The 11758-nt window shown below is 46.1% G+C and overlaps 1 protein-coding gene across 1 annotated transcript; it reads right to left on the bottom strand.

Annotated features, from left to right (window-relative positions):
• Window positions 1-7333: 7333 nt before the first annotated feature.
• On the bottom strand, window positions 7334-9132 carry LOC147971133 (uncharacterized). The gene is made up of 3 exons (XM_087523835.1): window positions 9045-9132; window positions 8049-8975; window positions 7334-7680 (listed from the first exon to the last, which is right to left on the bottom strand). Exons 1-3 carry the CDS (start codon window positions 9130-9132, stop codon window positions 7334-7336), a joined length of 1362 nt encoding a protein of 453 aa, XP_087379961.1.
• Window positions 9133-11758: the final 2626 nt, after the last annotated feature.

The raw sequence follows: 11758 nt of genomic DNA, 5'->3' as shown, positions 1-11758 counted from the left end.
TGAAATCTATCACCGGTCCGGATTCGGTTGTCTTAACCGGTTTAGCCTCTATCCATTTGGTGAATTTATCCACCATGACCAATAAGTATTTTTTCTTCTGGGTTCCCCCTTTAAGGGGTCCAACCATGTCAAGCCCCCAGACCGCAAAGGGCCATGTAATGGGGATTATTTGGAGGGCGGTGGGTGGCATGTGGCTTTGATTTGCAAAGAGCTAGCAACCGGTGCAACGTTGGACCAAGTCCTGTGCATCTGCCCGGGCCGTTGGCCAATAGAATCCTGTACGGAAGGCCTTGCTTACAAGAGCCCGGGCTGCGGCATGTTGACCGCCGAGTCCGGCGTGAATTTCTGCCAAAAGGTTCCGCCCTTCTTCTTTGGAGATGCACCTTTGAAGGACCCCGGTAGTGCTTTTCTTGTAAAATTCTCCCTCATGGACCCTGTAGGCCTTGGATCGCCGCACTATGCAGCTTGCCTCATTTTGGTCTTCCGGAAGTTCCTGTCTAGTTAGGTAGGCAAGGAATGGTTCTGTCCACGGGGCAATAGTGGCCATTATTTCGTGGGCTGAATGTGTTATTTCGGTGGCGGAGCCTCCGATTGTGTCAGAGAGTTTGGTATCGGGTATTTTGGCCGGGTCCGGACTATTGTTATCGGTGTCCCCTTCCCATGCTACGAATGGCTTGAAGAGCCTTTCCAGAAATATGTTGGGAGGGACCGCGTCGCGTTTTGCGCCGATGCGGGCGAGGATATCCGCCGCCTGATTGTTTTCCCGAGCCACATGGTGAAATTCGAGCCCCTCGAACCGAGCTGACATTTTTAGGATGGCATTGCGATAAGCTGCCATTTTCGGATCCTTGGCATCAAAGTCTCCATTTATTTGGGATATCGCGAGGTTCGAATCCCCGCGCACCTCTAGGCGTTGAATGCCCATGGATACTGCCATCCGGAGACCATGTAGAAGGGCCTCATATTCAGCTGCGTTGTTGGAGTCCGTATACATTATCTGTAGTACGTATTGAACGGTATCTCTCGTTGGGGACGTCAAAACGACGCCAGCCCCCAGACCAGCCAACATTTTGGAGCCGTCGAAGTGCATGATCCATTTTGAATATGTGCTGTACTCCTTAGGGAGTTCGGCTTCCGTCGACTCGGACTTAATAGCTCGCCGTGGCTTGTAAGTTATGTCGAATGGGAGGAGCTCAATGGCCCATTTGGCAATCCGGCCCATCGCGTCACGGTTGTTTATAATATCGTTAAGTGTTACTTCCGAGGCTACCGTTATCGAACACTCTTGAAAGTAGTGTCGCAGCTTCCGGGATGCCATAAATACCGCATATGCTATCCTTTGATAATGCGGGTACCGTGATTTGCATGGAGTAAGGACAGTGGACACATAGTAAACCGGCTTTTGAAGGGGGAATTTGTGTCCGTCCACTTCTCGCTCGACGACGAGCACTGCGCTTACTACTTGATGAGTTGCCGCAATGTATAATAGCATTGGTTCGCCAATGTTTGGCGCGGCCAGGACTGGGTTTGTTGCCAATATGGCTTTTATTTCACTGAGTCCGGTCATGGCGGCATCTGTCCACTCGAAGTGTTCGGTGCACCGGAGGAGGCGATAAAGGGGTAATGCCTTTTCTCCCAAGCGGGTTAGAGCCGCTACGCATCCGGTCAATTTTTGTGTATGTTTGAGGTCTGTTGGGGTAGCCAACTGTGACAACGCTTGGATTTTGGCCGGATTAGCTTCAATACCTCTACTGGAGACAATGAATCCCAGGAGCTTTCCGGCTGGTACGCCAAAAACGCATTTTTCCGGGTTGAGCTTGATGTCATATGTTCGGAGGTTATCGAATGTGAGCCTCAAGTCGTCTACTAGAGATTCGACATGCTTGGTTTTGACGACCACGTCATCTACGTATGCCTCCACTGTTTTGCCGATCTGGTTTGCCAGACATGTCTGAATCATGCGCTGATATGTTGCGCCGGCGTTTTTGAGCCCGAAGGGCATTGTGTTGAAGCAGAATGGGTCGTATGGTGTGATGAATGCCGTTGCGGCTTGGTCTGGCCCTGCCATTTTAATTTGATGGTAGCCGGAGTATGCGTCGAGGAAACACAATGAATCGTGTCCTACGGTAGCATCGATGATTTGATCGATGCGGGGGAGGGGGAAGGGATCCTTTGGGCAGGCCTTGTTAAGGTCCTTCAAATCGACGCAAAAGCGCCAAGATTTGTCCTTCTTTGGTACCATCACCAGGTTTGCTAGCCAGTCCGGATGTTTTATGTCTCTGATGAATCCGGCCTCCAATAGCTTGGCTAGTTCCTCTCCCATGGCTTGTCTCTTAGGTTTGGAGAAACGCCGAAGAGCCTGCTTGACTGGCTTGAATCCTTTTAGGATATTTAGGCTGTGCTCGGCTAGCCTGCGTGGGATTCCTGGCATGTCTGAAGGGTGCCAGGCAAAAATGTCCCAGTTCTCGCGTAGGAACTCTCGCAGTGCGGCGTCGACATCAGGGTTTAATTGTGCCCCGATGGAAGCTGTTTTTGTAGGGTCCGTTGGATGGACTTGGAATTTGACTAGTTCGTCCGCCGATTTAAAGGAGGTGGACTTGGATCTTTTATCTAGTATCACGTCGTCCTTGTTCACCGTGGAGCGCAGCGCATTTAGTTCCTCGGCCGCTAGGGCTTCGGATAGTGCCTCAAGGGCCAGTGCGGCTGTCTTATTTTCGGCGCGGAGTGCTATGTCCGGATCACTAGCAAGAGTGATGATTCCGTTGGGCCCGGGCATTTTGAGCTTCATGTACCCGTAATGGGGTATGGCTTGGAAGATTGTAAATGCCTCCCGCACTAATAGAGCATGGTATCCGCTGCTGAACGGGGCCACTTGGAATGTAATTTCTTCGGACCTGTAATTATCCGGCATGCCGAATACCACATCTAGTGTGATTTTCCCAGCACGGCGTGCTTCCCGACTGGGGATGATTCCTCTAAAGGTTGTGCTACTTTGCTCAATGCGGCTCCAGTCTATTTCCATCTTTTGAAGAGTTTCCTCATAGATGAGGTTTAATCCGCTGTCGCCGTCCATGAGTACCTTGGTGAGTCGAAAGCCGTCCACGATTGGACTGAGGACCAGTGCGGCTAGTGCTCGGGCTGTTCGGAATTTAGGTTCGTCACTGGCATTGAAGGTAATAGTTGTGTCACTCCAAGGATTTATTTCTGCTATGTGGCAGATTTCGGCCATGCTGCGGAGTGTTCGCTTGCGTCTATTATTTGACGCAAAGGTCTCAAAGACCGTTAACACCGTATTGTTGTCCACGGGATGGTGCTCTGTGGTATTTGGGAGTAGATCCTCACCACTTTTGGCCACCTGCCGGAGTATCCAACATGCTCTAAGGCTGTGCGTTGGTATTGCATCCGCTGTACTATGAATTTTGCAGGGTCCGTTGAGCCATCCCTCCAGTACGGTTCCTTGCCCCGTAGAGGGCTTTTGCTTTTTGGTAGTTAACCCAGGTGCATTGTGATAATGCACCCTTTTATTTCGAGCTGGGTTTGTATTCAGGGCCGGATTATCCCAAAATTTTATTTCGGTTTTCCAGGCGCTTTCCATCACACAGTACTTTCATACTATGGACACCAAGTCGGCAAAGCGTGTAATTTCACGGCGACTTATGGCGTTGAGGATTCCCTTGTCCGTGCAATTATTGCAGAAGAATGAAATTGCGTCTTCCTCGTGGCAGTCCTTTATCCTGTTCATGACCAGGAGGAATCTGACCCAGTAATGGTGTACTGTTTCTTCGGGCTCTTGCCTAATTTGGGATAGATCACTTATGTTTGGGTGGGTGCGTGGAATTGAACCCGAATCCTCACCCAATCCGAGACTCAGGGGCCAAGGAGTTTCCAAACTCGGAAGTTTGGATTCTTGGATGTTTTCCAATAAATCTAGCCTGCTGCCTGACTCTAGGTTCAGGTCTTGAGTGACGTCCTCCCCTCCGCGGGTATCCGGCTTGGAGGGATCGGGAATCCGGACATAGCTGGTCCTTAAGAAAGATGAAGGGTTGCCGCATTGTTCCTCCACTACTGCAACGTGATGGGTGACCTGGGGAGAGTTGATCTCTCTCAGATCGGGTTTAGGCCCAATTTGATCATAGTCTGTAGCGACTCCCAGGGCGGCGATGCGATCCAAGAGCTCGTTCTGGGAAGAGAGCTCCATTGGAACTAACTGCTTGGCGAGTTCCGAGTTGACTTGAAGATTGCTTTCGATGACCCGAGAAGTCATCGTCGGCATAGCGGCCGAACAGGCGGTCATAATAAAACCACCTAGCCGGAGAGTTTGGCCGATAGCCGAAGCTCCCTTAGCAACAGTGTCGTCTTTAAAGACGGGATGAGACATCCTTCCTGGTGGCGACGGCACAACGGAACTCTCAATGAAAGCACCAATGTCGGTGTCAAAACCGGCGGATCTCGGGTAGGGGGTCCCGAACTGTGCGCCTAGGCCGGATGGTAACAGGAGGCAGGGGACACGATGTTTTACCCAGGTTCGGGCCCTCTTGATTGAGGTAAAACCCTACGTCCTGCTTGATTAATATTGATGATATGGGTAGTACAAGAGTAGATCTACCACGAGATCAGAGAGGCTAAACCCTAGAAGCTAGCCTATGGTATGATTGTATGTTGTGATTGTTGTCCTACGGACTAAAACCCTTCGGTTTATATAGACACCGGAGAGGGTTAGGGTTACACAAGGTCGGTTACAAAGGAGGAGATATACATATCCGTATTACCTAGCTTGCCTTCCACGCCAAGTAGAGTCCCATCCGGACACGAGACGAAGTCTTCAATCTTGTATCTTCATATTCCAACAGTCCGGCCAAAGGATATAGTCCGGCTGTCCGGAGACCCCCTAATCCAGGACTCCCTCACTTGTGCTTCAAAGTAGCACCATGATTTTCATAGTAGAGAGTCTCTCATGTTTTCACTTTCATATACTAGTGGGAATCTTTCATTATAGAACTTGGCTTGTATATTCCAATGATGGGCTTCCTCAAATTGCCCTAGGTCTTCATAAGCAAGCAAGTTGGATGCACACCCACTTAGTTTCTTTTTGAGCTTTCATATACTTATAGCTCTAGTGCATCCGTTTCATGGCAATCCCTACTCACTCACATTGATATCTATTGATGAGCATCTCCATAGCCCGTCGATACGCCTAGTTGATGTGAGACTATCTTCTCGTTTTTGTCTTCTCCACAACCACCATTCTATTCCACCTATAGTGCTATATCCATGGCTCACGCTCATGTATTGCGTGAAGATTGAAAAAGTTAGAGTATGAAACAATTGCTTGGCTTGTCATCGAGGTTGTGCATGATCTAAATACTTTGTGTGGTGAAGATAGAGCATAGCCATACTATATGATTTTGTAGGGATAACTTTCTTTGGCCATGTTATTTTGAGAAGACATAATTGCTTTGTTAGTATGCTTGAAGTATTATTATTTTTATGTCAATATGAACTTTTGTCTTGAATCTTTCGAATCTGAATATTCATATCACAATTAAGAAGATTTGCATTGAAATTATGCCAAGTAGCACTCCGCATCAAAAATTCTCTTTTTATCATTTACCTACTCGAGGACAAGCAGGAATTAAGCTTGGGGATGCCTGATACGTCTCCAACGTATCTATAATTTTTGATTGCTCCATGCTATATTATCTATTATTTTGGACTATATTGGGCTTTATTTTCCACTTTTATATTATTTTTGGGACTAACCTATTAACCGGGGGCCCAGCCTAGAATTGCTGTTTTTTGCCTATTTCAGTGTTTCGGAGAAACGGAATATCAAACGGAGTCCAAACGGAATAAAATCTTCAGGAACGTGATTTTCTCACCGAACGTGATCCAGGAGACTTGGATCCTACTCCAAGGAGTCAAAGAGGAGGTCACGAGGGTGGGGGGCACCCCCCCTAGGGCGCGCCCCCTGCCTCGTGGGCCCCTCGGTGCTCCTCCGACGTACTTCTTCCTCCTATATATACCTACGTACCCCCAAACGATCAGAGGAGGAGCCAAAAACCTAATACCACCGCCGCAACTTTCTGTATCCACGAGATCCCATCTTGGGGCCTGTTCCGGAGGTCCGCCGGAAGAGGGCCATCATCACGGAGGGCTTCTACATCATCATAGCCTCTCCGATGAAGTGTGAGTAGTTTACCTCACACTTTCGGGTCCATAGTTAGTAGCTAGATGGCTTCTTCTCTCTCTTTGAATCTCAATACAAAGTTCTCCCCCTCTCTTGTGGAGCTCTATTAGATGTAATCTTCTTTTTGCGGTGTGTTTGTTGAGACCGATGAATTGTGGGTTTATGATCAAGTCTATCTATGAATAATATTTGAATCTTCTTTGAATTCTTTTATGTATGATTGGTTATCTTTGCAAGTCTCTTCGAATTATCCGTTTAGTTTGGCCAACTAGATTGGTAGTTCTTGCCATGGGAGAAGTGCTTAGCTTTGGGTTCGATCTTGCGGTGTCCTTTCCCAATGACAGAAGGGGCAGCAAGGCACGTATTGCATCGTTGCCATCGAGGATAACAAGATGGTGTTTATTTCATATTGCATGAATTTATCTCTCTAAATCATGTCATCTTGCTTAAGGCGTTACTCTGTTTTTAACTTAATACTCTAGATGCATGCTTGATAGCGGTCGATGAGTGGAGTAATAGTAGTAGATGCAGAATCGTTTCGATCTACTTGTCACGGACGTGATGCCTATATACATGATCATGCCTAGATATTCTCATAACTATGCTCAATTCTGTCAATTTCTCAACAGTAATTTGTTCACCCACCGTAGAATACTTATGCTCTTGAGAGAAGCCACTAGTGAAACCTATGGCCCCCGGGTCTATTCTCATCATATCAATCTCCATCACTTTAATCTTGCTTTGCTTTTTTACTTTGCCTTTACTTTTTGCTTTGCATATTTATACCAAAAATACCAAAAATATTATATCTATCAGATCTCACCCTCGTAAGTGACCGTGAAGGGATTGACAACCCCTAATCGCGTTGGTTGCGAGTAGCTATCACTTTTGTGCAGGTACGAGGGACTTGAGCGTGGCCTCCTACTGGATTGATACCTTGGTTCTCAAAAACTAAGGGAAATACTTACGCTACTCTACTGCATCATCCCTTCCTCTTCGGGGAAAACCAACGCAAGCTCAAGACGTAGCATGCATGCACACATTTTTGGGGTTGAGAGCACCACATGGTCCGTGCATCATATGTGTCACTACCAAGGCGTGTAGTTCAGGATGCTTCTACTTGTCTGGGAGCTCGGCAGAAATGAGTCAATCGTACTGCTCCGGAACGACAAGCTTATAGGCAGAATCCATGATCAACAAAAAGTGTGCGTGGGGGAGGCCCTTCTTCTGGAACTCGACTACGTATACATGTGCGACAACAACACCCAGGATATTCTTATTCAACAACAGCTCTTTCATAGCCTCTAGCTTGCCATGGAACACACGAGCCACAAGATCAGGTCGATCTTGCGCTGTCTGACCAGGAAACAACTCATTCGTTATCTCTTCCCAGTTAGGGTTGCAGGTCATGGTCAAGAAGATGTCAGGCTTCCCGTACGTATGGACAATTGCCATGGCATCCATATGCCTCCGCTTCATGTCGCGGTCACCACCTGGTTACGTTCCAGGGAGCACTATCCTTACTCCAACAGCGCTTGCCCGGGTCTCCCCGGATGTAATTGCATCAACAACTCCTTTATACAAGTCGGCACGGATCTTTGTCTGGTTCTTCCTGTACCATTTCAACCTACAACTCTCAATCTTGATGTACATGTCCACCCCCCATTGCTGTAGCAATCGTGCTCCATAGAGTATGGGATTGAATAACCCAAGTCATGTCTGCAGCATGTAACAGAAGTAGTCTCTCACTGAGACGCATAACCTGCTATTCCCCTCTGCACATGGATGAGTAGCGTGGAAGTTAGAATTCATATGAGAACTACACAATACATCAAAACGACATAATACGCATAAGGCTTACCTGCATCCTCATCATCATCATCATCATGTCCACCACTTGGTTGTTGCACAACCGACCAGGGGACATTACATTTAGGTAGTTTCGGGTGCCAACCGAGGTCCCCCCTTGGGTAGAAGAGTGGGTAAGAGAGCGGGTCATACGAGCCAGCCGTCACATGTATATTGTGCCTCTGGTTGTCGTTCCCGCAAAGTGTAATCCTACGATCGAACCTCTTCGCTAGGTCAGTGCCCTCCACCCAAATTGCAGCAACCTCAGATGACAGAGGTCTATTATACTTCCATTGGTGTAGTCTCTGGTTAGTGTTGAGGTCTATCCTGTAATCGTCGAGGTTGTCCCTATGCGCACCCAAACTCCTAAACTGCTGAGAGTACGGGTTTTCCCGAAGAATGTGCACCAACTTTCTGACGACATCCTGGTCTAATTGCTCGGTGGCAGCCTTGCGATGGGTTAGGCCTGGGTCATCGTCGTAGAAGTACAACTGTAGATGATCTGGACGGGATGTTGGCCCGAAGGAATGAACGTCGTGGTAGATGGTGCCGTGCGCCCGGAACGTGTACACCCCAGTCTTCATGTTTGTGTATGTTTCATCGAGGCTGACGCCGAGGGTTGTGAAGGAGAAGTGTCCGTTGAAGAACTGTATGTTCTCCCGAAAATGCCTAGAGTCTACATCAGTGCTAGACCAAAGCCTCATGAGATCTGCGATGGGATCCGGTTGCTTCAGCTCGATCTGCCCACTGCAACAACAGAATCCCGGGGCCTCGCTGACAAACTTCTTGGCCTTGCAGTGGTCGCAATTCATGGCGTGCTTCAAGATGTGTGTGTTGGCTGGTAGGTTTGAGTACACATATTCAAATGGATCATGGTCGACATAGTTTTTGTGACTTGAGTCTTCCAATTCGTCGTGCTCCAAGTCATCAGCATCTGAGCCTGCAAACAATGTCTCCAATTAGTGTGATACCCCCAACATGTGGATCACGCTCAAGCGGCTGTACATACCTTCACCAGCAAATAGGTAATATTCATCGTCAAAGAGGTTGTCAGGATTGACATTATCATTCATGAGACCATTGAGGTAAGCATCCATGTCGTCTGCCCAGGTGCCAAACAACACAAATCAGGGTTCAGTCTCAAGGGACGCAAGGAGAGCAAGGATGGGGGTGTTACCTTCACTTCTGATCGTGTACACCGGTGTGCTAGATGATGTTGAGGCACCGTGTGCTTCAACTATGGTAGGTTGTCCTTGAGCTCATTTTTGGTATGGAGATGGACCTGACGGTTGGGGTATTCACCCTACCTGCAAACCTTTCATTACGACGATCTAGTAGAGCATTCCTCTCACCACGTGGCACCTGCGTACATGTTTTTGGCTTGCCAATTTTCTCCTGATGCTTCATCGCCGCCATACTTCCCTTGCAAGCTCGCTCTCTTGTCCTATGCCGAGCTCTGGACTCATGACTCTGCTCGTCAGCTCCATTATCCGCAATTGTTACCGGATCACTGGTTTGCTGGTCGGCACTTTGTAGGTGCTCATTGATTTCGATGAGGTCTCCATCTACATCACCATCACCTAAGGTTCTGCTTAGGTATGCACCTACAACATTATCGAATTTGGTATAAATAACCGATGAATGATTACAAAATGAAAGATGACCGTTGATGGGATAACTACCATCGGTTTCGGTGTTGCGAATGTATGTGGGGGCCGACTTGACAGTTGTATCCAGATCTATCTGTTCACTGCCAGATTGTTGCGTGATGGTTGGAAGTGTGAGAGTCGGACAATTGGCGTGAGGATTGAAAGAGGGAGAGTTGGACAATGCGCTAGTTATATCTGGACGTGGCATTGCGATCGATTCAGCACACGGGGTATTTTTCCTTCTAGCATAGTCTGCCTTTCGCTTCGCACTTGACTCCCCCTGCTCATCAGGGGTCCTACTGTTTCGTTGTTCCTTTCGTCGCTCACACTGCACTTGATTATTGTTTTGGAGGATGATCGTACCCTCTTCCTTTTTCTTCCAATAAGATGCCCGTCTTTGTGTGTTTCTCTGATCCCTTCATTCGTCAGCCATATTACTACTGCGGTCTCTTGCACGTTGCCTCCTAGCCAACTCTTTGTCATGATTGAATTCAGCAATGGCTGATGCGGACCCATCTTATAGAGCATCATCATGTGACAAGGATTTATAGTTCAAGCTCGATGGGTACAATAAATGAATCTATATTATCATTGTTATGTTAAAACTTTAAACACCCGTACCTGGCATCGAACCGGAAGGCTGATCAATATTAGTGATATCACAAAGAGGGGGTCAGGATGTATAGTTCCGGTTCGATGGGTTGGCTGGTTCAACAATAAGGTTAAAACACATCAATGCTCAACAATCATGAAGATCCCAAACCAAGCCAATCCGTCTGCTCTTTTCTTCAGCCATTTTTTTGTTCTATATATACTTTGTTACTAAATGCCCTAATATTTCTTGTCTAGCCAACATGTATTTCGTACTACAGTGAGTTGATGTGAAATCCTGCGGTATTTTGTAATGATTATCTAATTTTGAGTGGCATTTACTTGCAGGTTTTTTAAAGGAACTTTTGGCAAGAAATACACAACCGTGTCATTCAGTGCTGGACCTCTGTTATTGGCAAGAAATACACTAATGTGTAGCTCACTGCTGAGGTAACATCAAATTCGTCTAATACTTGTTCTCGCATGTAGAAGTAAAATGCTCTTTCAGAATTCAGTTATTAGGGTTAGTATATTCTTCAGTTTAGCAAACTATGATTGATTGCTCTTTATGCTAATCTAAAGAAGTTTAGAACCGTATGTATTCTGAACATTGGCAAGTCCGCTTACATAAATTCTTCTATTTTGCCATTGCATCGAGAGAAAAAAATATATACATGCAGTGCCAATGGAGAACTTGGCCCAATTGATAATATACCCATCTTGGGAGTAGGGCATTTTGGAGACCGAGCTCCATGGAGCCCTTTATTTTGAATAATTCAAAATTCATAAATTTTAGTGTCAAAAAATTCTGAAAAAAATACACATGTATGCAAGGATGTAAAGTGTATGTGTGAAAAATTTCAGGATGAAATACCTTGAATTACGAGCTGCACAAAAAAACCAAAATCATGGACTTTATAGACGAACAATACATATGCTAAAAGGCCTCAGATTTGTCTTTTTTGTGCAGCTCACATTTTGATGTATTTCGACCTAAAAATTTGCATACATGTACATTATGTATCTAGGTATATGTCTATTTATTTTCAAAAAAAATTGAAACAGAAAAGTTTGGATTTTAAAGTTTCCAAATAAAGGGCTCCATGGAGCTCGGTCTCCGTTTGGCATTTTCACCATATTGGGCACTATACATCTATTTCATATCAACGTTTGCTACTGACGTTGTGATAGTTAACGTATCATACTCCATATTTATTTCTTTTTCAGACAAATCGAGAACCATCTATCATATTATTCACCCTCTTGCAAATTTCTGTTATTTTGTTAGAAAAGCTACTTTCTGTCTTTGAGTGCCGGTAAATTTAATTTAATTTTTTAATCCATTTACGTCTTTCTAACACCGCAGATGTTTTTTAAAGCGTTCCGATATATGACATTTCTTGATCGTTCATATTTCAAACTCCAGTTTTTAACTTAATATTGAATCAATTATTGTAAGTCGAAGCTAAAAGTGTTGGGGAAC

This window comes from Triticum urartu, chromosome 5A (assembly GCF_056163025.1).
Source record: "Triticum urartu cultivar PI428250 chromosome 5A, HENAU_Tu73, whole genome shotgun sequence".
Lineage (NCBI taxonomy): Eukaryota > Viridiplantae > Streptophyta > Magnoliopsida > Poales > Poaceae > Triticum > Triticum urartu.
This window is presented reverse-complemented; position numbering and strand designations above follow the sequence as displayed.

Coding starts and splice junctions, on each gene's coding strand:
- LOC147971133 (XM_087523835.1), bottom strand. CDS start 9,132: ATGGATGCTTACCTCAATGGTCTCATGAATGATAATGTCAATCCTGAC. Junction 8,976..9,044: donor TTACCTATTTGCTGGTGAAG/GTATGTACAGCC, acceptor CATTGTTTGCAG/GCTCAGATGCTGATGACTTG. Junction 7,681..8,048: donor TGATGATGATGAGGATGCAG/GTAAGCCTTATG, acceptor GAACGTAACCAG/GTGGTGACCGCGACATGAAG.